Source organism: Enhydra lutris, unplaced genomic scaffold (assembly GCF_002288905.1).
Source record: "Enhydra lutris kenyoni isolate GAN:26980312 unplaced genomic scaffold, ASM228890v2 scaffoldscaffold26, whole genome shotgun sequence".
NCBI lineage: Eukaryota > Metazoa > Chordata > Mammalia > Carnivora > Mustelidae > Enhydra > Enhydra lutris.
The window spans coordinates 11,267,678-11,295,030 of NW_019154110.1; the positions used below are offsets into that span (position 1 = coordinate 11,267,678).

Consider the following 27,353-nt stretch of genomic DNA (forward strand, 5'->3'; position numbering starts at 1 on the left):
ACTTCTTCACTTAACTTTTGGGACACGACTTACTCTTGATTTTCTTCTTACATCACTCGCTGTTCCTTCTCAATCTCTTTTGTTGTCATTTTTCAACCTCTAAATGTTGGAAGGGATCAGGAATTAGATTGTGGGTGTCTTCTCTAATTCTTACTCCCTAAATGATACCATCTGGTCTCAAGGCTTTAAATATCAACTATTTGCTGTTGACACCTATGTTTCTATCTCTAGCAAAGGACACTTAATTCTATTTCCTACTTGAAAATATAACCTACATCTTGAATTTAACTTGATTCCTGTCATCATCTCTTGCCCAAACATACTCCTTTCTCAGTTTTCCCATTCATTAAGTGTTAACACCATTCACAAACAAGTCCTAAGGCTGAAAACCAAGCTTGGATTTCTCTTTCCCTCATATTCTATATCTAATTCATTAGCAAACCCTGGGAAAAGTCCTCATTTGGAAGTCCTTCAATTCAGTCAGACTTTTGCTTCAAATTTAATCTTGCCCTACTGCCTTTTTTTTTTTTTTAAGATTTTATTTATTTATTTGACAGAGATCACAAGTAGGCAGAGAGACAGGGAGAGAGAGAGGGGGAGGCAGGCTCCCCACCAAGCAGAGAGCCTGATGCGGGGCTCGATCCCAGGACCCTGGGGTCATGACCTGAGCCGAAGGCAGAGGTTTTAACCCACTGAGCCACCCAGGCGCCCCGCCTACTGTCATTTTTACTAAGCACAACATTCCTCAACTAAATTCCTTATTATTTGCAGTTTTCCTTTAAGATTTATGCTTAAGCCTTACCCTAGTCATCAAAAAACCCCATACCATAACCTATCTGCAAAGAGAACTTCTATTCAGTTAACACAGAAGCTGAGCTCTCACCTGCACTATGACAAGATAATAAACAGCAGTTCAGTTCAGATATAAGTAATGCATCATGATCCCAACAATTATTACAAATAAATATATTTACGAATCTAATAGAACACTGGTAGGAGGAATGGAAAGAAAACAGAAGATGTTTATTTTCTTTACCTAGACTTATGATATTATTCTGTGTTAAACTGACATAGTATGGAAATAATCTAACTGAATCATTTGTTATGGCATGGGAATTTTTTAGAGTTCATATATAGAAACGCACACTAGAGGATACAAATTTCCTGGTGAATTCACAGTCTCTAGTTTTGCAATAACAGAAGTCAAGGATATTACCTGAAGGATTTAAAGCATTAGCAGGAAGGATTTTAGGTAAGAAATTAGAGAATGAAAGGATTTTTAGACACTAGAATGTCTAGGTGATGAAAGGAAGCTGTATAGTCTCCTATTCAAAAGATCAAACCAAATGGTTGAATTATATACTTTCTGGATGGTTGTTCGACAAGTGATTAACCTAACATGGAAAGTATCCTATGGATCACACAGAATTCACAGAAATTCTTCTTCTTGAGTTTGGAAACCACAGGTCTAGGCTGATCCCCTAAACTCACCAATCCTGAGCATGGTTACTGGCTTCCTGAGGTGGGAGTGGGCTGGCTAATCGAGACACCTGAATCCAAACCGCATCATACAAATCCTTCTTCCGGGTATGCACGGTACATGGAACAATCAGTGGCATTCCAAAGAGGCTGGGGCGATTCTTCTGAGATGAAAGGAAATAGAGTTCTGTCCTCATCTGTATGTACAAACAAAAGAGAAGGCTGAGAAGACAGGTCTTTGATTCCTCCTTTTCACTCTTCTAAGACTGCCAGTAACAGACATCGTTATCATTTTCAGCGTCACTATCACACCTCCCTTATTGACAGAACCATTTTTTATTAATATGAAGAGACTGGTGATTTAAAGTGGAGTCACTGAAAGGTTGAGGTATTGCCAGTTTCAGAGCTGTTATCTATCAAACAGACATTTTCAGCATTTAATATTTTCAAACTAGTTTTCTCTGATAAATATTTCTCACACATACTGAATCATACATAAAAACTAGTGATAGTTTCAGAGCTCAAGGCTTTTAAAAGCAATTAAAATCCTTTCTCTAGAAAGTATGCCAGTAAACCAAAACTCCCTCAAAATGCAATTTTCTAGTAAGGCAGTGATAGCTGTTGTTACAGCATAATTCTCAAACTTTTGGAAAGGTACAAAACCCAGCCACTTAATGTTATAAAAACTTATGCATCTTCCTAAAAGCAGCTGAGTGACTTTAGTCTTTTTTAATTACATGATAGAATAAAAGGTACACTTTAAAAATATTTGCTTTTAGTATGTTGAGATTTTTATGATATTCCTTAATATAGAGATACTACACAGAAGTAGCTTGGAAATAGCTGCTTAATAAAACAAAAGTTCAATGTAATAGAAAGGTTGGTTAGAGTTCAGAATTACTGAAAAAAACTGCCTAGCAGTGGCTGGGTGATGGACACTGGGGAGGGTATGTGCTATGGTGAGTGCTGTGAATTGTGTAAGACTGATGATTCATAGACCTGTGCCCTGAAACAAATAATACATTATATGTTAATTTTTTAAAAAAAGCTGCCTAGTACTTAGGACATTTAATTCTTATTTATTTGACAGACAGAGATCACAAGTAGGCAGAGAGGCAGGCAGAGAGAGAGAAGGAAGCAGGCTCCCTGCTGAGCAGAGAGCCCGATGCGGGGCTTGATCCAGGACCATGGGATCATGACCTGAGCCGAAGGTAGAGGCTTTAACCCACTGAGCCACCCAGGCGCCCCAGGACATTTAATTCTTTAAGTATGGTCTCTGTGTAGTACTTACAGAAGCTAAGTCAACAACTTAGAAACTCACTAAAGGTTATCTAGTTTCTAGGGGAAAAGACTTTCATTTCAGATTCTCAAGCATTTTATCTTGCCATTATTTTTTTTAAGTAAAAGTTTTCAAAAGATTTTATTTTACTTTTTATTTATTTATTTGACAGAGGGAAATAGAGAGCACAAGCAGACAGAGCAGCAGGCAGAGAGAGAAGAAGAACAAAACTCCCGCCTGAGCAGGGAGCCGGATGCAAGACTCGATCCCAGGACTCTGGGATCATGACCTGAGATAAAGGCAGCCACTTAACTGACTGAGCCACCTAGGTGCCCCTAAAGGATTTTCTTTTTAAATAATCTCTACACCCAAAGTAGGGCTCAAACTTACAACCCTGAGATCAAGAGTCCCATGTGCCACCAAATGAGCCAGACAGGCACCCCTTGCCACTATTTATTTAAGCTTAGTGATTCTAAGACCACATTTCATGTGTTGATGTTTTTACAAGACTCAGAGAAATGTGGATAAATTCAGAACTATTTTGGAATTCAAAACTTTTAAAAACCTAAAAACGGGGACGTCTGGGTGGCTCAGTTGGTTAAGCCGCTGTCTTCGGCTCAGGTCATGATCCCAGGGTCCTGGGATAGAGTCCCGCATCGGGCTCCTTGCTCAGCGGGGAGCCTGCTTCTCTCTCTGCCTCTGCCTGCTGCTCTGCCTGCTTGTGTTCTCCCTCTCTCTCTGACAAATAAATAACATCTTCTAAAAAAAATAAAAATTAAAAAATTTAAAAAAAACCCTAAAAACGTAGATTAGTTCTTCTCTACTTGAACTTCTACTATTCTTCCACTCTCAGCAGATGACTTACTTAACTAAATAAGACTAAATGAGATCAGTTAAGCAATGATCTCTTTCCTCTACTCTTATCAGTGTAACTCTTTTCTAAACCCACAAAAAATTTTCATCCTCTTGAGGGAAACTTCTCCCAGTACCTTACAGAGATTCTGCTCAGTTTCCCCAGGGGTAACACTCTCACTTTCCTACACCAGAAATTCTCCTTTTGCTCTCTCCTAACAACTTTTCCTCTCAGTTGAAATAACTCATTTGACCTGACTATGCAAAGAACTTCCTCGTTTTTTTTACTAGGTTACACTGTGAAACTAGTTTTCACTTTTTGACTTCTCTAGCCCATGTAAACTACTTTTTTTTTTCTTTTAAATTGACTTGCCCTTTAGCTGTCATGTCAATACTGTTTTTCTATTTCTCCCTTTATTTTTTGAATATTGCTTATGTTGCCTTGCCTTATTCCTTTTCTTTTTGTACCTTGTAGAAGGGAATAGAAAAAAAAAAAAAAACTACTTTCAAAGTAATTCAACCATGATAGCAATAAGGTCTGAAAGAAAGTGGCAGGGAAAATGAAGAAATGGTAAATTCAAGTACTTAAGTACTTTGAAAGAAGAAATTAAAGGGCATAGTGATATATGAATATACAGTTAGAAGAAAAGGGGGAAAAAACCTAAGAACACTTCCAGCCGTTAGCTTTAGCATGGAAGAATAATGTTGCCTTTCACAAAAATGATAGGAAAAGGAACCTGACTTGAGACAGACAGATGGTAAAATCAAATTTAGGCATTCCCAAAGCAGCTGTCTAGATCATGAAGGAAACTGGAAACAGGAAACTAGTTAAATGTGAAAATTAAGAGCTGACAATGTGGCTTTATAGCCCAATAATTATGAAAACCTGTACATAATGCTTTAGCATTTACCAAGCAATTATATAACATATACGTGATATTTGAAGAGAGATGTTTTCCAAGAAAGACTGGAAAAAAAAAAAAAGTACATCAGAGTTCTTAATTTATGATCTGATAACATGTGGTAAAAAAGGGAAATACACGGATCAGTTATTTCAGCTGATGGGACTAGTTGGAGCCATACTGAAAGACTATTCCAAGTCACAAATGGATGCTTTCTCTGTCTACTCATACAATCCTGGTCCACAGAATGTTATCCATGTGGTCAGAAACTCACTTTAAGTCAAGAGTTACTAATTCAAAAGGGAAGAAAAGAATTTTCAGAAAGCAAACAGCTGTATCATTACCACTCAGGTCATGACCCAATATAGCCAGCACTCTAAAAGCTTCCTTCTGTTTTCTCTGAATCCAAATTCTTACTTCCTTCTAAAGTTAGCAGTTTTGGGGCACCTGGGTGGCTCAGTCGGTTAAATGTCTGACTCTTGATTTTGGCTCAGGTCATGGTCTCAGGGTCATGAGGTCAGGGTCCCTCTATCCCCCTGGCCCTGCTCATGCACTTTCTCTATTAAATAAGTAAAAAAAGAGAAAGTTTACAATTTTTCTGCATTTTATGGTAGTCAATTATTCCTTGCTTTTTAAATTTTGTAGCATTTTAAATTTTGTAGCATAAAAGATAGTCAATTTCATTTTCCCTGTTTCTGAAGTTGTTTTTTTAAAAATCATGTAATTTATATTTGTGTCTGGTTTCTTTCCCACAACATTATGTTTATGATGTTTCATTTATGTTGAATATAACTCTTAAGTCCGTACATTTTCATTGCTGTACAATATTCTATTACATGAATAGTCTCAACTTGTTATCCCTTCCACTACTAATGGATATATATGTATATATACGCATATATATATATATTTATGATTTATTTATTTTAGAGAGAAAGAGCAAGAGCAAGCGAGGGTGAGTTGGGTGAGGGGCAGAGGGAGACGGAGAGAATCTCAAGCAGACTCTCCACTGAGTTTGCAGTCCAATGCAGGGCTCAATTTCATGCCCCTGAGGTCATGACCTGAGCTGAAATCAAGAGTCCAATGCTTAACCAACTGAGACACCCAGGTGCCCCAACTAACGGACATTTAATGTTTTCATTTTTCTTTTTAGCTTTGGGCTATTACAGATAATGCTGTTATCTGAATGAATATTCTTGTATATATCTCCTGGTACACGTGTCTGTTTTTAGATGCTTAAAAAGAAGATTTATCTTTAACTAGATAACTATTTTCTAAAAGAGCTATATTAATTTATACTTTTAATAGCAGGGTATGAGAGTCCCTGTTGCTCAAATATCCTTATCAACGCCATCAACCTGTTTAATCTTAGCTCTTCTGGTGGGTGTGCACTGATAGGGTAATGTGACTTTAATTTGCATTCCCCTGGTTCATAGTGTGGCTGATCACTTTTTGATATGGTTACTGGCTATCTGAATATCCTTTCTGTGAAGTGCCTATTTAAGTATCAACCATTTTTTATGGAACTGCTTTTTTCTTAATAATTTATGTAAGTCCTTTGTATTTTCTGGGTTGAGCCTTTTGGCAGTTATAGGCATTACAAACATCTTCTACTCCAAGGCTTGCCTTTTTACTCTCTTAATGGTGTCTTTTGATGGAACTAAAGTTCTTAATTTTAATGATATCCAATTTGTTAATCTTTTTCTTTATGGTTAGTGCTTTTTGTACCCTATTTAAGCAGTCTTTCCCTATGTCAAGGTCATGAATGTATTCACCTTTAATATCTTCTGGGCATTGTTTTACTGTTTTGCTTTCACATTTAGTTCTATAGCCCACCTGGAATTGAACACGGTATGGTGAGAGAGACTGAGAAAACTGTCTTTCTCTCATTGATCTTCAATGCCATCTTTGTCATAAATCAAGTGTTCCTATGTTTGTGAACCTGATTCTGGGCTCTCTATTCTAGTTCACTGGTCTACTTGTCTTTTCTCACACCAATATCACAATGTCTTAAGTACTGTAGTGTTATAAAATCATAGTATCTGGTAGCTCAATTCCTCATGCTTTATTTTTCTTCAAGAATGTTTTGGTTATTTTGGTGCTTTGTACTTCTACTTTTTTTTTTTTTTAAAGTAAGCTCTACGCCCAACATGGGGTTTAAACTCAAGACCCCAAGATCAGGGGTTGCATGCTCTACCAACTAAGCCAGCTAGGCACCCCTGTACTTCGATTTTAGATTCAGCTTATTGAGTTATACATACACAATCATCTATACACAGAGTTAGAATTTTCATTGGGATTGTGCTTTGAATCTGTAGATCAGTTTGTGGAAAACTGGTATCTTTGAAATATTAGGTCTTCTAATCCATGAACATGGTCTAGTCCTTCAAATATTTCAGTCTTTTAAAATTTTTGTCAATATTTTATTTATTGTTTTCCATATAGATGCCTTATATGTCTATTGTAGTTTATTTCTAGGTACTTAATTTTTTTCATACTATGACAAACGATGTCTGTAGTGGATTGAATGGTGGCTCCCCAAAAGATATGTCTACATCCTAACTCCCCTGAACTTGTGAATGTGACCCTATTTGGCAAAATAGTTTTTGCAAATGTAATTAAGTTGAGGCTCTTGAGGTTGAGAAATCCTCATATCTGGATTATCTGGATGGCCTCTCAATCTAATGACAAGTGTTCTTATCAGTAAATCTTATTAGTGAAAAGCAAAGGGAGAAGGAGAAGACGACACAAAGGAGGAGGCACAGATTGGAGTTCTGAGCTAAGAAATGCCTACGGAAGCTGGAAGAGACAAGGAAGGATTCTTCCCTAAAGCCTTTGGAAGGAGCATGGCCCTGTTGATTTCAGACGTTTTGATTTTAGACTTCCAGCCTTTAGAACTATGTATGAAAGAATACATTTCTGTTGTTTTAATCACCAAATTTGTGCTAATTTTTTATAGCAGTCCTAGGAAACAACATGTTTTACCCAAGAACATCCTTGTTTCTCTCCAACCAACCAACCAACCAACCAACCAACCAATCTCCAAAGGTATCCACATTTCACTGTGGCAGAGAAGGTGTACATGCGTATGTAACATAGGAGACAGAAACCGTTAAAAGAAAGTAGTATTCTGATGTACCAGCTATCCTGTTGCTGTTTAATATGAGTGAGGAATGTCATTTCATACATAGGTCAGCATGTATGATACCAAATCCCGGCTCTAATCACATACAATATCATCATAATACATTGAAAGTGAACACAATGAAGATGCTCCAAAGACAGAAAGTGGCTATGTTTCACAAATGACACTGGCAAGACCAGCAATAACTTGCCTAACATTAAACTAACCATTTTTCGGTGGACTGCAATGATGTAGCCTGTAAAGGAATTGTCAGGAAGAGATGGCATATGACCATTCACCATTCCATTTGTGAAGTTCTTCTCAGTTCCACATGGCACAACAGTGTTTGGCATTCCATTTGGTATGAATATTGGTCGGGGCAAGTCCCCATTGGTGGTTAGAGTGAACATTCCATTTGTAGATGGGGAAGAGGAGAAATCTACAAATTTAAAGATAAGTACAGCATCATAAGCTTCTGGTGCCTTCACCTTTGCTCTTTTCTCAAATAATGTGGGGACCCAGACCACTGTAGTAGATTCTCTTTTAGCAAAGGACAGGGAGAAATCATAATTCAAATAATAATTCTAGATTGGAAGATTTTAATTTCAGATTCTACTTCTATAACTCACATTTAAGACTAAATAACAAACCAAGAGTAACTGCTGGAAAGTTTTCTGAAAAGTTTAAGTAAAATTTTTTTAAGAACCTCGATCAGCACCATATTGTTGCATGCAAACAGTTCTCTCTTATCTTCTTCTTCCTCTACAAATTCATTTCTCCATTCTCTTAAAAATGTTTAGTTGAATACAGTGGTCTCTAGCTAAATGTTGCCTTTTTTGTAATCTTTTTAATAAAATACTTTATTTTTTAGAGCCACTTTATGTATATAGCAAACTAAAGAGGAAGGGTACACAGATTTTCCATATACCCTTTGTTCCCACAAATGCAAAGCCTTCCCCATTAGCAACACCTCACCAGCCAAAGGAATATATTTGTTACAAATGATGATGAAAAATACTTTTTAAATTTAAATTAAATTAAAAATGCATTTGTTTCAGTCTCAACAGTGCTCAACACTCCATGTGACTAGTGGATATTCTATTGGATGGAAAAGGTTATAGGACAGACAAACAATACTATATGGTCAAAAAGACTAAGATAACTGTATCAAATCACATGCAATATTAAATAAACAGTAACTTTTTTTTTGTTTTTATTTTCCATCCCAACCCTAAAACAGATTCTTTTTTAGCTGTGTTTATGGTTTTATTTTCTGATTGTATATATCTCTTACACCATCTATTGCCATGTTAGTGTCAGATAAAAAGAATTAAGAAATCTGAATTCCAGTGGAAGATTTAGTTAACCATCTACCTGTCACTTGTATTTCCTGAATTTTAGGCTCTTCATCTAAAAAATGAGGAATTTGAGCCAAATGATCACCAAGGTTTCCATCAGGCTCCAAAGTTCTTTTGCCCAAATATCTTTAGCTCAAATGAATATAAGCTCTTAGGCCAATATTTAAAGCTAAAATCACAAGAGGGAGCTCTAGTTCTATCTTACCTGTCTGTATTGGACTAGAAGCTGAAATTGGAGATCCAGGAATGGGGATTTCAAATGCACACAAAAACCCACTCACTGAGAGCCGTACTTTTTGGTTGTCCTGAGGGAAATTCTACAGAAAAAGAGATAAGATGAGAAGGGGAAATTTTTCAGATAAAATGGAAAATCATTCTCTCTGATACATACAAGCTAATGTTTTAGATGCTTTCACCAATAAAACAAACAAAAAGACAGTAATTCTTCTCAAACAAATAAAAGATGAAAGCTTGATAAACTGGCTGAAAACTAAAACTAACCTTACTGACAAAACCATTATCCCTTTCCATAGGAAAAAAGCGTAACTGGCTCCTTAAGATTGGTCCTTCATTTCAAGCATCTAAACCCCAAACTCAGAGAGCTCTTACCTTTGCTTTACACATGAGAAAAACATTAATTAGGTGAGTTTGTTAAGAAAGCCCAAAGATAAATGTTAATAATACCAATGGTAGGAGCTCAATTCAGGGTAGGCAACATACTTATTATTTTACTGAAAAATGTTTTAAGCTTATTTTATTTAAATTCAATTAGTTGGGCGCCTGGGTGGCTCAGTCAGTTAAGCGTCTGCCTTTCACTCAGGTCGTGATCCTGGAGTCCCAGGATCATGTCCTACATTGGGCTCCCTGCTCAGCAGGGAGTCTGCTCCTCCCTCTGCCTGCTTCTCCCTCTGCCCTCAACCCCCCTTGTGTCCTCTCTAGCTTCCTCTCTCTTAAATCATGAATAAAATCTTGCAATAAAAAAATAAATACATTCAATTAGTTAGCATACAGTGTAGCATTAGTTTCAGATGCAGAGTTCAGTTATTCATCCACTGTGCATTATATCACATGTCCTCCTAACGCTTGATACCCAGTTACTCCACCCCCACCCACCTATATTTATTTATTTTTTTGTTTTGAGTTGTTTTTTCTTGAAAGATTTTATTTGACTGAGAGATCAAAAGTAGGTACAGAGGCAGGCAGAGAGAAAGGGGGAAGCAGGCTCTCCACTGAGCAGAGAACCTGACTCGGGGCTCAATAGCAGGACCCTGAGATCATGACCTGAGCTGAAGGCAGAGGCCCAACCCACTGAGCCACCCAGGTGCCCCTGTTCCAAGTTTTTATTTATTTGACAGACAGAGATCACAAGCAGGCAGAGAGGCAGGCAGAGAGAGAGAGGAAAGCAGGCTCCCTTCTTAGCGGAGAGCCTGATGTGGGGCTCGATCCCAGGACCCTGAGATCATGACCTGAGCAGAAGGCAGAGGCTTTAACCCACTGAGCCACCCAGGGGCCCCTCAAGTTTTTATTTAAATTCTAGTTTGTTAACATATGGTGTATATTAGTTTTAGGCAATATATATATTATATATGTAGGCAATATATATATATATATCCACATTATATATAATGTATATATAATATATTCCACATTATATATAATGTATATATAATATATTTATTAAATTGCTTATTTTTTCCAGCTGGTATGCAGAAAGAACTGATTTATGTCATTTGCCTTTGCTCTCTAACTTAGTGTATTGAAAGGCCAGGTGTATATATTAATAAAGAAATAATAAAAGAACACATTTATAACTATGTATTTTAACCTAGGAAGAATTCTAGTGAGCATAGTAATATAGGAGGACCATAAAGTGTAGCAGCAGCAGTCACTAGGGTAATTCTATACTGCAGTGACATAGCTAGATTACTCCACATAGATAGCACTGGACTTACATGTTTCTCTTTTTTAAAAATGCCACTACTATTAATTACTTTTTAATGCTGGTAGATAACCCTTTTTAAAATTTCTGGAATGGGAAACTTGAGAAATTTTTTTGTTCAGTCTCTGTTGCATTTTAGTATCTCCTTCAGTCATTAATTGACCAAACTGTGATTTTTTTTTTTTTAATTTAAAAGATTTTATTTATCTGAGAGAGCGAGAGCAGGGAGAAAAGCAGAGGAAGAGGGAACAGACTCCCTGCTGAGCAAGAAGATGGCCACGGGAGCTTGATCCCAAGACCCCGAGATCATGACCTAAGCTAAAATCAAGAGTTAGCCACCCAAGTGACTGAGCCATCCAGGTGCCCTGAGAAAACTATGATCTTTGAAGGATGGAATCAAGGTTTTCTTAGAAAGAATAGTTAATATTACCTTTATGTTGGAACCATGTACTTCTGCCAGAAGGATTTGTTCTGATTTAAGCCCACAGAGATCGCTCAGCTGTTTTTTTAAACCTGTGTACTTTTCATCCATATTCAGTCGTAGTCCATATCGTACAGGGGTAGTACCATCCAGCTTAATAACTAGTAAAGGAAAAACATCTTTTATCAGTAAAATACAGGTTTCACTGAAAGCTTTCCTATGTGTGTGTGTGTGAGACTTGGAAATAGCAAACATTTTAGTCTAGAATTTTTTTTACAAGATTTTATTTATTATTTATTTGAGAGAGAGACACACACACACACAGAACATGAGCAGGGGGAAGAACAGAGGGAAAGACAGAAGCAGACCCTCTGCTTAGCAGTGAGCCCAGAGTGGGGCTCAATCCTAGGACCCTGGGATCATGACCTAAGCTGAAGGCAGACGCTTAACCGACTAAGCCACCCAGGTGCCCCTCAGTCTAGAATTTTTATTTTATATGTAAATTATAATAGATGGTACTTAGGGATGATGCTGAGTGCAATCATTATTTTTTGATGTTCATCTGCTATAGAAATGTGAATGGCCTTGCAAGATTTTAAAGAGTTTCTGGCATGTTTGAAACTAATAGAGGAATCGATGGGTACAAGGCTTAGACCCCTATTCCAGGTCTTTCAAACCACAAATTATTCTTAAAATTAGATTGCTAGATTATAACACGCTGGCCAATTTTTATGAGAATGCATTATAAAGAAATGACTATACTTACAAACTCAGGTTACCTGAATAAGGTAAAAGACATTGAAGTTAAGTAATTTTTCAGAACTTTGTGACCTACCTGTTATTTCTAAGTGCATATAACTGTCCATTGGTAGTGGCAAAGACAAAAAATTGAAAGGGTCAAATCGGACACTTATATGCCCACATGTCTTGCATCTGACTTGGGACCTCAGCTGCCCATGGAACAAATCTACAACAATTGATCTATTCCTTCTCAGATGGTTGTCCCAGGCCTAGCAAGGAAAAAAAATTAGAGAACTTTTTTTTCTAAAATTCAAAAGATAATTATTTCTACACAAATTCAAATAAACTGGCTAAATCTATTAGGTTTAAATGTCAAGAATATAATCCTCTGAAGCTAATGTAACATTGTATATCAACTATACTCCAATAAAAAAAAACAATCGTTAGTCTTCATTCGTATTGCATGGAGCACTGGGTATGGTGCATAAACAATGAATTTTGGAACACTGAAAAAAAAATTAAATTAAAAAAAAATATGGAAGCTTTCTGCCTGTAAATTTACAGTACAGATATGTAATTTAAAATGTACCATCTACTGAGATAGTACAGAAAACCAGTTCTTGAATGGACTTTGATTCTTTTTGTTCAACCTACATATTAAATACAGACGGGAAATCCTATTTTTTTGTTCTTACCATGGTGACAATGGTGAGTATTAAAGTTCTCTGTCCATTAAAGGTAGATAAAACATGCCTATTGGTGACTGTACACATTATTTTAGCAATTAAGGGGACTCCCAAGTTCTACTGAATAATTATTTCTACATTTTTTCCCAAAAGTTTACAATGTAAAAAGCGACATTCTAAAACTTGCATTAAAGATGCTTTGTTTTGGTGTTACTGAATAAGAATTAAACAGAGAAATATAAATTCCTTCACTTCCACAGTAAAATTCTAATCACAGAATAGTTCAATTAAATTAAATGTTAATAGTTTAATTAGCATTTAAGTTGTGTGACACACGTTTGTGGCCAGAACATCTGATCTATTGCTTACATTAAAAATTCAAAACCGACAAACCTCTGCAGCTACTTCCCAGTCTGGTCGGCCATCGCTGTCCTTCAATTCCACGTATGGCTTCTCATGGACTCGGTTGAGATCTTCATGAAGACCATCCAAGAGAAAAGCCAGAAGTTCTTGGGAATCTTGCTGCTGGAACCCATTAAACCTGGGAGCATATTTTGCTATGGTCCACTATAAATATAACAGGAATCAAACTCATTATTTGCTACCACATAAAATTTGGAATGAACATGCCCTATAATTCATTCAGCGGCATTATGAGAAGGTAAATAATATTTAGTCTGCCTTGATTTCAGCAAATATATTTTGAATAATCATGAAATCTTTCTAGTCTTAATCTCAAATGACAAGGAAAAAAAGGTATTTTGGCCAATACTGTATTCCAGTTCAGTATCATATAAGCAAACAGTTCTTTAGGTACACAGATATTATTTAAGACATGTAGGACAGAAATACTAAAATAGCATTTGCTCTCATTGAAAAAGTGTTTTCTTTTACGGTTAACTTTTCTAGTCTTGTATCCTAACTTTTATTATTGGAGGCAGAATAGCCTGTTTAAATGTGAAGACTGACTTACTAGCTTATAATCTTGGGCAAGCTATTTAACTGCCCTGGGCCTTAGTTTCCTAAGCCATAAAATGAGGATAATAGTAATGCTTTACATTTTAGGACTATTTAGAAGATTAACTGGGTTAATACACATAAAGTAATTAGAGTAATGCTTGGAAGTGGTTAAAAAGTCACATTTTTAGCTATTAGGTTAAGAAGTCAAATTTTTAGCTATAATGATTATTAATTTTTAATCTAAAAAGTTTTTGTATTGTTTTTAAATAAAGATAAAAAATAATCTTAAGAAATCATCGTAACTTCACTACATATAAAATTTGTATCCATGGACTTGAGTAATTACATTCTTTCTGGCTCCTATTTTTAATTAACTTATTTTTTAATTTGGTTCTATGCCCAGTGTGGAGCCCAATGTGGGACTTAAACTCCATCACGCTGAGGTCAAGACCTGAGCTGAGATCAAGAGTTGGATGCTTAATCCACTGCGCCACCCAGGCATTCCTCTTGCTGCTTTTTAAAATTCTATAGATGGGGGGTCCTGGATGGCTCAGTTGGTTAAGTGTTTGCCTTTGGCTCAAGTCATGATCCCAGGGTCTTGGGATTGAGCCCAGGGAGCCTGCTTTTCCTTCTCCCTCTGCTTGCCGCTCCCCCTGCTTGTGCTCTCTGGCTCTCTCTCCCTCTGTGTCAAATAAATAAATAAATAAATAAAATCTTTAAAAAAATTCTATAGATAGAACTAATTATCTTAGTAACATTAAAAAGTGTACTGAGTATCATTTATTAGGCTCAGAGGTATACCTTGCAGTTAGAATACTACTAACAGTAAAGGACTAACAAAGGAAGATTTCCTATGTATACAAGATATTTGATAAATTAGTAAACTGAATGACAACCCAAATATAGACTATGACTTTGATCATTTCCTAACACTACATCTATAGCAGTATTTTGCATACATCTGAACAAGTAAAAGCATCTGACATCCAGTTTATTCTCATGAAAGATCTAAAACACATTAAACTAAAACTAAAAAGCTAAACATACAATGCATATAGAAAAAAATCAGTTACTTAAACAACTGCTTAGGACTTAATACTTCAGTATTATTTTAATCTGCTTACCCGAAGCTTTAATGGGGCAACATTCTTCTGAGTTCCACTCCAAAGTTCCTGTACTAAATCCCCATAGCATTTAGCCATATGGCCCTTCATACCAATAGGATTTGTCCTAGAAGTTTGAGAGGAAAATTTGTTGCCAAACATTCTCATAAATCACAATCACATGGGGACAGAAATGTCTAGCATCTATTTTCTCACAAATTTCTTTATAAAATGAGAGAAGTATCCCTTGCCCCTTATTTCATACTAAATAGGGCAAATAAGACTTTTCTCCCCCCAGGGTTTAGAAGAGGAGATTTAAGTGACAGTGGATTCATATCAAAGTCATAAAAGAGGGCAATGAACCAAGAAATATTACCTGTTGAGTTCATAAAGATGTCTCCCTGAGATAAAATACTGTGTCAGTGGCTGTGTGTTACTAACACACTGGATGCTTGAGTTCATGAAGCAAGTGTTTCCCAGGTTACTCAGACCGGTGGCTCCTTTTTCTGTGGGAACTAGAACAAACAATATGAGAAGGAAGCCTAACTATAGAAAGATGTCACAGGCAGACCAAACAGTTACTTGTATTTGATGCAATGATTTTTATAATTTTTTAAATCAGCTAAATGGAGCTAATACTTCTTTATCTGGTCTTGGAATGCTGAAGTAGAGGTTTTTCACAGAGTATCACTGGCGATCACAGTAATCTAAGCTCATCTGTGATCTAAAATTAGCTATGATTCTCTTTAATTGCTATGATAGATTTTTACAATTCGAACAATTCTCTCCCAGTATTATGTCTTTAAAAATATATATAAATTATGTAATTATCAAGGTTAGAAAAAAATGTGATGTTCCAGGAAAAAGAAAAAGGGGTCCTAATCACTTTTGAACTAGAAAGCCTAAAGTTGTTAACACTTCAATAGTTTAGTAATTTTAAGATAATTTCTTTAGAAATAATTAACCAGAGACTTACCCTTGTGTCTATCTATTTTACTACTGTTTGCTATAAACGACATTTCCTCAGGCCAACTCATATCTTTGTTGCGAACTGGCAAGACAGAGAGAGGAATGTGTTAATTTCTTACCCATTCAAATCAATTGCTTCTTTTTTTTTTTAAAGAAAGGTTTTTATTTCTAAATCAGAAACTGAAAAAAATTGAGTTAATTTTCATAATTGATTCTGAAACCATTCTAACTTTTTATACTGGGGACTTTACAGTCACTTGATTCAAATTCACTGGTAAGCTATTCCCTCAATTGCCTACCTGAATTAAAATTATACTCAAACATCTATAGAAGTAATTAAAGCTCTTAAACTTAATGCATAAGAATTATCACAATTCCTTCTTAAATTATGACAACTGTCGGAGTAATTTATTTTAATACAAAGGCAGCCTGCAATGTTTCCAAAAATCTGGAAAGGAAAAGATATATTTTAAGTTTTCACTGACCTGCCCATGCCAGTGTGTAGATCTATGTGTGAGTATACAAGTAAGTTCTGTTCGTGAGTGACCAGGGTTGATGACTAATGAAAGCTTCTGCCACTAACTATGCCAGAGAGTTAGTTTTCTTACTCAAACTCAAAAGGTAGCTTGAAATTTTGTACACTTATAACCGAATTCACTTGTTTCCACCTAATGTTTCTATTCCTTGCCAACCAACGAATGCAGATATTTTTCTTTTAAAGCAATTTACATAGTATGTAGGGTTACATAAGAGCTTAATGGTTTTTCTTACTATAAAGAATATAATGATCAAGTAATAGTCAGAAAAATTATAAAGTAGATTATTAGTATGTAAATCTTTAAATTCTTCCCCTAAAATCTAATATAGATGCATGCTTCCATCTTATACCTTCAATTACTAGATGCTGCTCATCTTGGATTTTCAAATATTCCAATCTATGATCTTCATCATCCAGAAGTGTAAGGTAATTCTGTGCATGGAGGAAGAAATGTTTTTGTTAATTTGATTACTAAACTTAAAACAGAAAAGGAAGTAAAAATGAACGATAATTAAAAATTTAAACACGTCCGTGTAGTTCCCTAACTCCTGTGACAGATATCTGGCATATTATAGTTGTTCAGAAATATTTACAATTTAGGTGGCAAAATGAGAGAAAAACAATGTCTAAGTCATAAACAAATACTCTGTCTCTAAAACAAAATCATAACAGAATTTTGGGGAGATGAGAAGACTCATCACACACCAAACCAAAATTCACTGAGATTTAGATTTTCTGAAGCACTTGCGCTAAAGAAATTTTCTTTAGTACCCAGTATGAAATTCAGTAAACATACTTATGATCAAGATGAAACATATTGGGAACCAAAAATACAAAATCAAAATTCTACAGCAGAATTACATGTTTTTGTTTGTGCTCACAAAATTAAGTTATTTAATTCTAAGGGAGTTACTATTATGTTGGAATGTTAAGGAAGATACTATTATGTTGTTATTAATTCTAAGGGATATTATTATTAATTCTAAAGTATATTATTAATTCTAAGGGAGATAATATTATGTTGGAATGCATTCAATTTTCATGAGAAAATTGAGACAGTTAAGTGACTTGCTCTGGGTTATACAACTAAACAAGTGGCAGGGCCAGGATTTAATTCCTGGCGGTGTGGCTATAGGAACTGTGCTCTTAACTATTATACTATACTGCCTCTCAATGGTGATCACAGGAAGATAAAAGAGGGAACAATGGGATACAGAACTGGTTAAAACTACTTATGATCCAATTTCAGAGTATAATCTGAAAACACTGCGATGTTAGGAAGACTACATAAGCAATTAATAACACTACATCAGAGGAGGATGGAAGACAGTGTTAAGAGGATGAGAGTGAAGAATTTTCAGTATATATTTCTGTACTGTTTGGATCTTGTCAGTACGTGTACAAGTCACGTTACAACCGGGAATGACTTACCTCACTGTTATAGAGCCACAGGCGCATATCTTCCTCTTTGATGCGTAGCCTTTGAGACAGATATTCATGAATTTCCTTGATGGTCTGCATTCGACTAAAACAGCCTGTATAGGCTAAGACCCGCTTTAATGGTGCATTTGGAGAAGGTACATTGCCTATGGTCATAGTAATCATAATAAGGAAAAAGGTAGATGTAAAAAAAAAAAAAAAGGCACCCCATTCAGCAATGATTGTTTTAGGAAATAATGATGAGAAATCAGAATTACAGGTTTAATAATTTTATAAATTAAGAAGCTTTAAAATGCAGATAGGAGAACAACTGTGTTAAAGTAAATTCAAAGCCTTAACTTTGAATGGAAGAGCAATAAAACCAGAGGCCCAAGTAACAGGCAGTATTTGGATCCCAAGAGGAGTGGCAAGTATCAACAATAGACACTGGTACCTTGGCTGCCCTCAGCAGGGTCACACTCAATAGCAAAATCAATATTCAATTTAAGAATGGGGAAGATCATATGGGACTGGATCTGAATTCCACAGATAACTGAATTCATTAAAAAGAATTCCACAGAAAACTGGATTCATAAAAAAAAAAAAAAAACCAACCATTGGCCCCAAATGGGATCACTTACGTTAAAGGTGTGAGTCTATAAACCAACACTTAACACCTAACCTAACTACAGTTTCAAACCCCTAGAAATGTAACCTTTAACCAGTCAACATGGGAATTTCCAGGTCAGTACTAGGAAATTTGATAGACCCCTATTATTCCCTTTTAGAGCAAGACCTTGCCTAAAACAATGGAGTCTTTGTGAAAAGTTTCCTTTTTTCCACTCCTCTATCTTTAACCCCCGCTTTTCTTTCTGTAGTTCTTGGGAGCAACCCTCTACTTGCTAGAAAGGATGTTGCCAGATCCATAAATCAATTAATAAAGCCAATTAGATCTTTAAAATTTACTTGGTTGAATGTTTGTTATTTAACAACCTGACCCACTTTCTTAAAATAAACTGTCTTTGAATTACTAATCCCATTACTCTCAGTAATTAAGTGCCCCAATTACCTGGCATAGTAGTACAATTACACAAGAAACTTTTACTTAAAATTCCAAATATGCATAGACTCTACAATGGCCAAACAGAGTTTAAAGTGAAACCAAGAACCTTCCCATGCCAAAAAAAAAATTGCCCTGCTGAAAAGGTAGGAGGCAGGAAAACCGTATGGCCTGCCTGCAAAATAAGACGACAGCAGACATGATCTTGAATTCCAAGAGGGCTTAAGAAACAAAAAGAATGACAATAAGGGGAAAGAGAGAAAAGTGGAGAAAGAATATACCAAGTTTAATTAACCACCTGCTACTTCTAAAGAGAAGGGGGATGACGTGACAAGAGATGATGGAAATCAAAAATAGGTTGCTAAAACAATCAACTAACCTTGGTTAACTATTCAGCCAAAAACGCAGGCAAGAGCTGTAGCTTAAAATGTCCTCTCTAGCTATAGTAGGTTATAGTTAACTGAGCAACCCAAAACAAAAATGAACTTAGTGTATCAATATAATCCATTGAGGGTACAATTATACATGCCAGGTAATTTTCCACCCATCCAATGGAGACTTAGCTTCTTTCCTCTTATTAAACGCCTTTGAGTCTTTAACTACAAACTTCAACAAATCAGAGAAAAGTATTGGTATATCCGCTTTTATAAGAGCTTCCAAAAAAAATTTACTCACCTAAAATAGGCTGAAAAACCTATAAGAAACAAAGACCCTGTAGCCTTATCTGTCAACAAGGCTACATTTAAGTCATTGTTAACTGTGTCACAGTTTGTACATCCATCACTTCAAAAGTAATTAAAGAGTCTAGTAAACGGCCCTAATACATTAATGAGAAAGATGAAAAATATGTTATGACAGAACAAAACCCAACCATGATCAATTTTTAAACACACTCTAGCAAGTTTTTTACTATCAGCAAGCAAAGGATAATTCCTGACAGAAAATATAAGAGCGAAATTTTCCAATTATACATCAGAGGATTAGTTATAAGATTACAGCAAGAAAGCATATTTTCATAAACTTCAAAATGATTAATGATTGATTTCAGAACTAATTAGTAAGGAATAAAATTTCAAATTAAGAATAAATTTGGAGCTACCCAGTTCTAGGATTCAGAAGCATTTGCAAGTGTAGTGTCCAAGTCAATTTCTATTATCTTAAGCCATGTAAGAAATTTATTTGAATTCTAGACAGTTTTTATAGCATAGCTCATTAAGCAGGCAGCCACTTATTACACATAATTTTGTGTTTTTGAGTAACACCAACAAATTTAGTGGAATTTACAGAAACAGCAAAAATCTAGGATCAGCACAAGAGTTACAAAGAATACTTACTAAAAGTGCAACAACACATCTTGCCTCTCATGTTATCTTTCAAAGAGAATTGAGAAAGATATATGCTATGGGTGTCATGGAAGCAAGGCGAATACTTTTATTCAATGGAAAATTAAATCAAGAAAATGTTTCATAGTGATTCTGTTTTCACTGTTCCTTGATTTTGACATTTTCCCCAAAGACAAAGTTTGGTTAGGCAGAAGCTAATGCTTTGCTATAATTCTTACCAAATGGAATGTGTAAGAATCTGCATATATTATGTGAATATAATCTTTAAGGAAGACATAAAACTATTTGATTTCCAAATATAGGGTTGGTTTGGGTTCACAGGTAGTTCTTGCATCCTAAGTTATATTAATAACATTCTGGCATTGTTACACAAAGCCTCAGACTTTGTGTAAATGTGTAACTCATTATTTCTGCTGAAGAACAATGTCAAATATTTGCAAAGCAAGAGCATAGAGCAAGTCCTGCCCATCAATAAAGTATAACCTCACAGAGAAATCAAAGGGGAATATTTGCCTGTAATACATTAAAATCGGAACTTACATGTCATTTTGATAAGCCAGGCTTGATGTTTTTCAAAGCAAATGTGCCACTTTAATTTTCAAAAATATATTCTTCACTTTATGTTATCTGTCTCTTATAAAGGCTCCTTGGACCAACCATGAAAGATACTCTTTTGCCAAAAGAGTCCCCCCAAAACACCAACAAATAAACAAAAATATGATATTGTGAAAAGAATTACTTTTCAGAAATTTGAGTGGAGTTGAAAAGACCAGTCATCAATTGGCAGATTCTAACTTAGGGCAAACAAGTAATTTATAATGGCTTTTTTTCAAAGAAAAAATGTATGTGAAATTTATTCTACTTATTTTCTTTGTACGTTTAAAAACCAGAAAAGGAAACAATTCTTCTCAGTTTGATGCTGAGACTTTGCCACTACCCCATCTAGTCTTGCGCATGACCATAGATCTAAGCCCCACGGATGATTTACTGATTCTGTATGAAAGCAGATGGGTGTATGTGTTAGGACAGTGGCACCAGACTTTGAGCAAGTTGGTTTTTTTTGTTTTTTTAAAGAAATGCATGGTATTCTTGCTGCATTCTTAAGTTACCTCTTGGTAAATGCTGAGGAAACATTCTCAGGCTCATCATACCCATATTCACCCAGATGTTAGACTGCTGTGTCCGAGTGGCAGGCTGCTGTCTTAGGAAGAGAAGATAGCGAGGAAATAACTCCAGCTCTGGGATTTCTGTCTTGCTATTCTTGATCACCTATTGTTATAAAAGATATAATGTGATCACTATAAAAGAATAAACAAAATTTGTCATTTTTTATCGAATTTCTGAGATTTTGAAACTAAAATGTTCAATAGGTTCACTACTTGTATTTGTTAGATTACAGAGATTCATAGATTTAAATTACATGGGTTTAAATACTCTCAGGCTCCTGGTCCTAAACTCATCTTCCAAGATTTGAACTCCTGGTGAGTATTTTCTCCTCTTTTATTTGAAAGCACGTAACACTGAAATTAAGGGGGGAAATCTTAAATATTATCTATAATTCTATTACCTTCACACTATAATTCTTCTCACTTTTACATACTTCATGTATATAAATGATGGTTTTGTTTTTTTTTTTTTTTTTAAAGATTTCATTTATTTGACAGAGAGACGCAGCAGGACAGGGAATACAAGTAGGGGGAGTGGAAGAGGGAGAAGCAGGCTTCCTGCGGAGCAAGGAGCCCGATGTGGGGCTTGATCCCAGGACACTGGGATCATGACCTGAGCCGAAGGCAGATGCTTATCGCCTAAGCCACCCAGGCACCCCTAAATGATGGTCTTTTAAGCGACAAATTCTTAGGACTGGAGCTATAAGTCAAAAAGTATGGAAGGCCGTATCATTAATTGTCTAAGTCATTTTGCCACCTGAAGTGTAGCAATTTACAATATCCTCAGAAATTTATGAATGTACTTCACTCATAAAACCTTATCAGTGGACATTATTTGAAAATACTTGGTTTCTTTAACACATATAAAAAGAGTATTATAAATTTGCCTAAAATTTTATTTCTTTTATTAGTTTTTTTTTAAAAAGATTTTATTTATTTATTTGACAGACAGAGATCACAAGATCACTCTAGAGAGGCAGACAGAGAGAGAGGAGGAAGCAGGCTCCCTGCCGAGCAGAGAGCCTGATGCAGGGCTTGATCCCAGCATGACCTGAGCCTAAGGCAGAGGCTTTAACCCACTGAGCCACCCAGGCCCCTCTTGTATTAGTTTTAAGAATAGAAATGTTTTCATATAAAAATTTGCTATGTTCTACTATAACTGGTTTGTTCCATGTATTTTTGTCTATGATTAAACCAATTACTCTGGATGCACAAAATTGAGATTCATGTTGAAACAGGATTTTTTAGTAACCCCCTCCAAATAATATGCCTGCCAGCCCAAAGATACAGGAAAACATTTCATTATAAAAATATCGCTCTAAGAATTTTAAGAGTAGAACATTATCAATTTAGTATTCCAAAAGGATAGCAGGATTAACCTACTTTAAAACACAAAATCCTACACAATCTTTAACAGTCTCAAGTGAACAGGTTTTATTTTATTTCCCTCTGCCCTAGTAACCAATGTCTTCTGCAGTGGACCATTTTCCAATATCAACAGGGGGCAGTAAAGAACCAAATGAAAACAATGCTACAAACCAAATCTTTAGGACTTTTTCTTAACAGTATTCCACATGTTCTGTTATTCTACAGTATGGCACTTGAAAAGCTCCACTGGGCAGCTTTCTTAAATCCTACTTAAATGATAAGCAAGAAAGGGCTCTCCCTGGTATTCTAGACTGCTGGAAGAAGTCTGTCCACTTCTGGGCAGGTACTAACAGTTACAAAGGCTTGTGTGAGGCTCTGAAAATGCTCTTAATGATGATGATGATATTAGCAATGGTCAACATTTACTGACCACTTACTGTAAATCAGATGCTGTGTTAATCATATGTATTATTTAATTATCAAAACAACTCTAATGAAGTAGATACTGTTACCTCCATTTTACAGAGGAGGAATAAACTAAGATTTAGAGATTGGAACACTGGTAATCCAAATTTAGGCAGACTCTAAAACATCAAACTATACATATGTCAAAAACAATTATCACAGTGTTTTCCCAGATATATTCCCAGATATAGAATATTAAGCTAGAGCTGGAAAGTCCCAGAAATTAAGCAACTAACTGAAGGATTACCCCACCTCTCAATAAATAAAATATATATGTTTATGTATCTCTATATATTTGTATTTATACGTATCTTCTAGGAGTTCTGATGCCAAATACAGCAGGAACCTTTTGGAGCCAACAAACTCAAAGCCCAAATTCCTGATTCTGACTTGAACACAATTCTTAATAAACATAATTATTAATAAGTCACAATCAACATCAAAATTATAGACTAAGGCTTTATAGCAGACTTCTACTCTCTTTGGAAGTGATGTAAGTCACTGTATCTCATTTATGCCAACTTTTCTGGTATAAGAAAATTCTATCTCAGACATTATATGATGGAGAGTGCTTCCTGATCTACAAAAGGAACCTTATTACGAAGCATTTTACTGCACTGATAATGCAAAGAGTATTCAGGGTATGCGTCCTGTTGCTTACAGTATAAGCCCAACAGTATAATGGTATAGTTAAATCGCTAATGTTTTGTTGTTATATTCTTCAAGTCTTTTAAATTACTTTAGAGCATTTTATTTATGCTCTGAATGACTCATCCTAGTAATGGTGACAATCAGAATTCACTTGCTTGCATTCCTGTTATGATCATTTTTGTGTCCTTCTTTCAAAAAGACGAGACACAAAAATCCACCAGCAACTATGGGATGAACCAATCCCTAACTGGATGCCTGTGTGGTTAATGAAAGTAACAGTCTCAGAAGTAATCACTGCACCACTTCCCCTATATTCAATGAACTTTTTGGCACTGGTTCTCAGACTTCTGCTCCAGCCTAAGCCCTATATTATTCTAAAGTCTATGTTTATATGGATGGCTTATTTAATAGCCTAGTCTAACAATTCCTTAAGTCTAGTGACTATTTCCTCCACCCCAGGTAAGACACCCATTTCCACATCACTGTAGAGCTGGTACTAATACAGTGCTTGCTTAATGTATGAATAAATGAATGAATAAGTGATTAAATATAAAGGAACCTAAATTTTGTTCAACTAATTTATAGGTACTGAGCACTCTGTTATTGTAAGAAAGAACTAATTTGTGGATAGTGGGATTCATATTGGAAAGTAATGGAAGACCCAAAATAGGACTGTTCCTTATATAAAGCTCCATTGGTTATACTTACAGGTCTAGGTAGAGCCAGGTTTGCTCCATACCAGTGATAAAGTGCTCTCCACACAGGTTCTGGGACCATTTCATAATCTCTTCCGTGGATCAGCTGTGGGGTTCGTTTTAATCGTCCTCCTTCTAGTGTTAGTGATGTAGCCTTAGAAAGAATGGAATACGAATGTTGGTTTTTAATATTTTTAGTATTACAGTCTCTTGTGTTTTAACAAAATCTAGATACAGGAGAACAAACACATATGTCACTGGAAAATCATTTTCTAAAAGAGATTTTTATTTTTAACTTCCAAAGTAAATTATTTAAGAAAGAGAACTCAAGGCAAATCATTTGAAAAATCATTGGAGCATTTGGAAATAAGACTGGTTTTCACAGATTTCTTTCAAACAGCAGAAAATATTATTTTGGAAAAAAAAATTCCACATACACATAAAACTACATTCTCCCAGTAGCTGTCCTAAGTAAGAATATTTCTAAGGATTACTACACTGCTTCTGTGCAATTACTAAATCATAAAATATCCTCATGGAAATATACTATGCAGAGACACCCACCTACAACTGGTTAATTTAACGAACTGTGAATGTATGAATGTCATGCTATATATTAAAACCTCTAGAATGAAACTTACTTGTCACCTGAAAGGGAATTATTTTAAGTAGATGTCATATCACCTACCTTTACAGGTTCTTGAGTTACTAGTGGCTGGTTATCAATAGCCCCTGGTTTCTGAGGATTGAGATGCAACAAAATATTCCCATTGGCTCCTAGCAAACACTGGTTGTTATTGTCAGAAGTGTTATGTTGTCGAGCAAAGCACATATCTGTCCCTGGTGTGGCAGAATACAGAAAGCCTGTAAGGGAAAAGAGGATGGAATCTCTTTATTTGTAGTTATTATACATAAATAAGCTTGAAGATATGAACTCAATGTCCATGTATTTAGATTAATGCTATTTTTCTGTTGGCAGGTCAGTACAGTGTAAGATTCTGGCAACTCTGTAGAAGATAAGAAATATACACGTAATCCTTCTGGACAACACCTAGCATAACACTAGGTGGAAGAAAAGCTTTAAAAACTGTTACCAAATTACCAAATGAAGCCCCTGACTGGCACAGTCGGGTAAGTGCCTGACTCTTGATTTCAGCTCAGGTCATGATCTCATGGTCATGAGATCCAGCCTGTGTCAGGCTCTGTACTCAGCATGGAGTCTGCTTGGGATTCTCTCTCTCCCTCTGGCTCCCACTCCCTTCACCCTGATTCACATGCTCTCTCTAAAATAAATAAACACAAATCTAAAAAACCACCACAACAAAAAACAAAAAACCACGACCAAACTGTGGCCAAATGAACATGTGGCCAGCCTCCTAAAATATCTAATAACTCACAATAATTATACATCTTTTAATAGAAAAGGAAGATGTATGGCCAAATAGCTGGGCTTTCACAGAGTCATCCTTAATTCTTCTTTTCAACCTGTAAACACATTCCAAATGTTCTTAAGAGACTGGTCATAAGAAGTCTTTAAACCAAAGCGAAGGAGCTAAAACAAGAACTCTTAACAGAAGAGTGCCAGGGAGGAGGGAACTGTCCTAGTAAATTTATTTCAAAGGAAGGCATGTCAGGTTACAATAGAAAAATGCACACAGAAAAATGATTAATAATGACTTAAGAGTTGTGAACCTCAATAGTATTTTAAGGTATTTCAACTCTGGGGTGCCTTGGTGGCTCAGTGGGTTAAGCCTCTGCCTTCGGCTCAGGTCATGTTCTCAGGGTCCTGGAATTGAGCCCTGCACTGGGCTCTCTGCTCAGCAGGGAGCCTGCTTCCCCCCACTCTCTGCCTATTTGTGATCTCTGTCAAATAAATAAATAAAATCTTAAAAAAAAATGTACTTCAACTCTGAACAATAGACTAACCATTCTAGCCATCAATCGGGTAAACATTCTAGCCATCAGCCACTTTAAACCTTTCATCTGGGGCACTGCTCAGACTATGGATAGCACAGGACCTTAGAGAGGGTTAAAAATAATCTTGGTGTTAAAAAATAATCTTGGTGTTAAAGCTCATCAGAGACAGAACTTTTAGGAGTGCTAAATGATTGCTATAATATCAGATGGGGAAGGGGTGCCTGGGTGGCTCAGAGGGTTAAGCCTCTGCCTTCGGCTCAGGTCTTGATTTCAGGGTCCTGGGATCGAGCCCCATATTAGGCTCTCTGCTCAGCAGGAAGCCTGCTGCTCTGCCTACTTGTGATCTCTCTCTCTGTCAAACAAATAAATTTTTTAAAAAAAATCTTAAAAAAAAAAATCAGATGGAAGAAAAGAGTCGATTCTACAAAGAACTTTGTAGAGAAGAGGCTAGCTCTGTCCGATTTGCCGGATCTCAGAGATGAAGTAAGAGTAAGCTTGAGAGTACTGCCACTGTTATCAGCAGAGGGATCAGCTCAACTCAGCTATGCCACAAAACATCAAAGAATTTTCCCCAAATGTGTAGAAACACTGAGTTTTAGGTAGGACTAAAGGACTGCAAAGGATTATGGGACGCATTTTGACTTTTTCTCAATAGTTTCACAAAATAATCCCCTAATTCCAGCCTGAAATGTCTGCAGAATCTAATATGAGGGTGCACTTAACCCAGTGAAGGCAGAGAAGAGTCTTGGAGATGGAAAAACTGTCTCTCCAAATGACTGACAAAATAATTAAATAGCGATATGGAGAGAAGTAGCTTTAATCAATAAAAATAGTGAAACTATATGTATATATATATATATATATATATATATATATATATATATATATATATATATATATATATATATATATATATAT

The 27,353-nt window shown here is 35.8% G+C and overlaps 1 protein-coding gene across 2 annotated transcripts in view; it reads right to left on the bottom strand.

The window, feature by feature from the left end:
• Positions 1 to 27,353, bottom strand: part of LOC111151464 (ubiquitin specific peptidase 32) — a 219,688-nt gene that overhangs the window by 15,204 nt on the left and 177,131 nt on the right. The window contains exons 14-27 of one of the 2 annotated variants that reach the window (XM_022509471.1): positions 25,207 to 25,382; positions 24,532 to 24,672; positions 21,325 to 21,442; positions 17,783 to 17,937; positions 16,702 to 16,783; positions 15,821 to 15,895; positions 15,221 to 15,359; positions 14,866 to 14,971; positions 13,175 to 13,348; positions 12,190 to 12,364; positions 11,364 to 11,515; positions 9,200 to 9,311; positions 7,864 to 8,075; positions 1,492 to 1,676 (exon numbers count right to left, since the gene is read on the bottom strand). In XM_022509471.1, the coding sequence (XP_022365179.1) occupies positions 1,492 to 1,676; positions 7,864 to 8,075; positions 9,200 to 9,311; positions 11,364 to 11,515; positions 12,190 to 12,364; positions 13,175 to 13,348; positions 14,866 to 14,971; positions 15,221 to 15,359; positions 15,821 to 15,895; positions 16,702 to 16,783; positions 17,783 to 17,937; positions 21,325 to 21,442; positions 24,532 to 24,672; positions 25,207 to 25,382 (2,002 nt within the window). Of the gene's footprint in view, positions 1 to 1,491; positions 1,677 to 7,863; positions 8,076 to 9,199; positions 9,312 to 11,363; positions 11,516 to 12,189; positions 12,365 to 13,174; positions 13,349 to 14,865; positions 14,972 to 15,220; positions 15,360 to 15,820; positions 15,896 to 16,701; positions 16,784 to 17,782; positions 17,938 to 21,282; positions 21,443 to 24,531; positions 24,673 to 25,206; positions 25,383 to 27,353 lie in introns of both variants that reach the window. The other variant, XM_022509470.1, reaches the window with a different exon arrangement.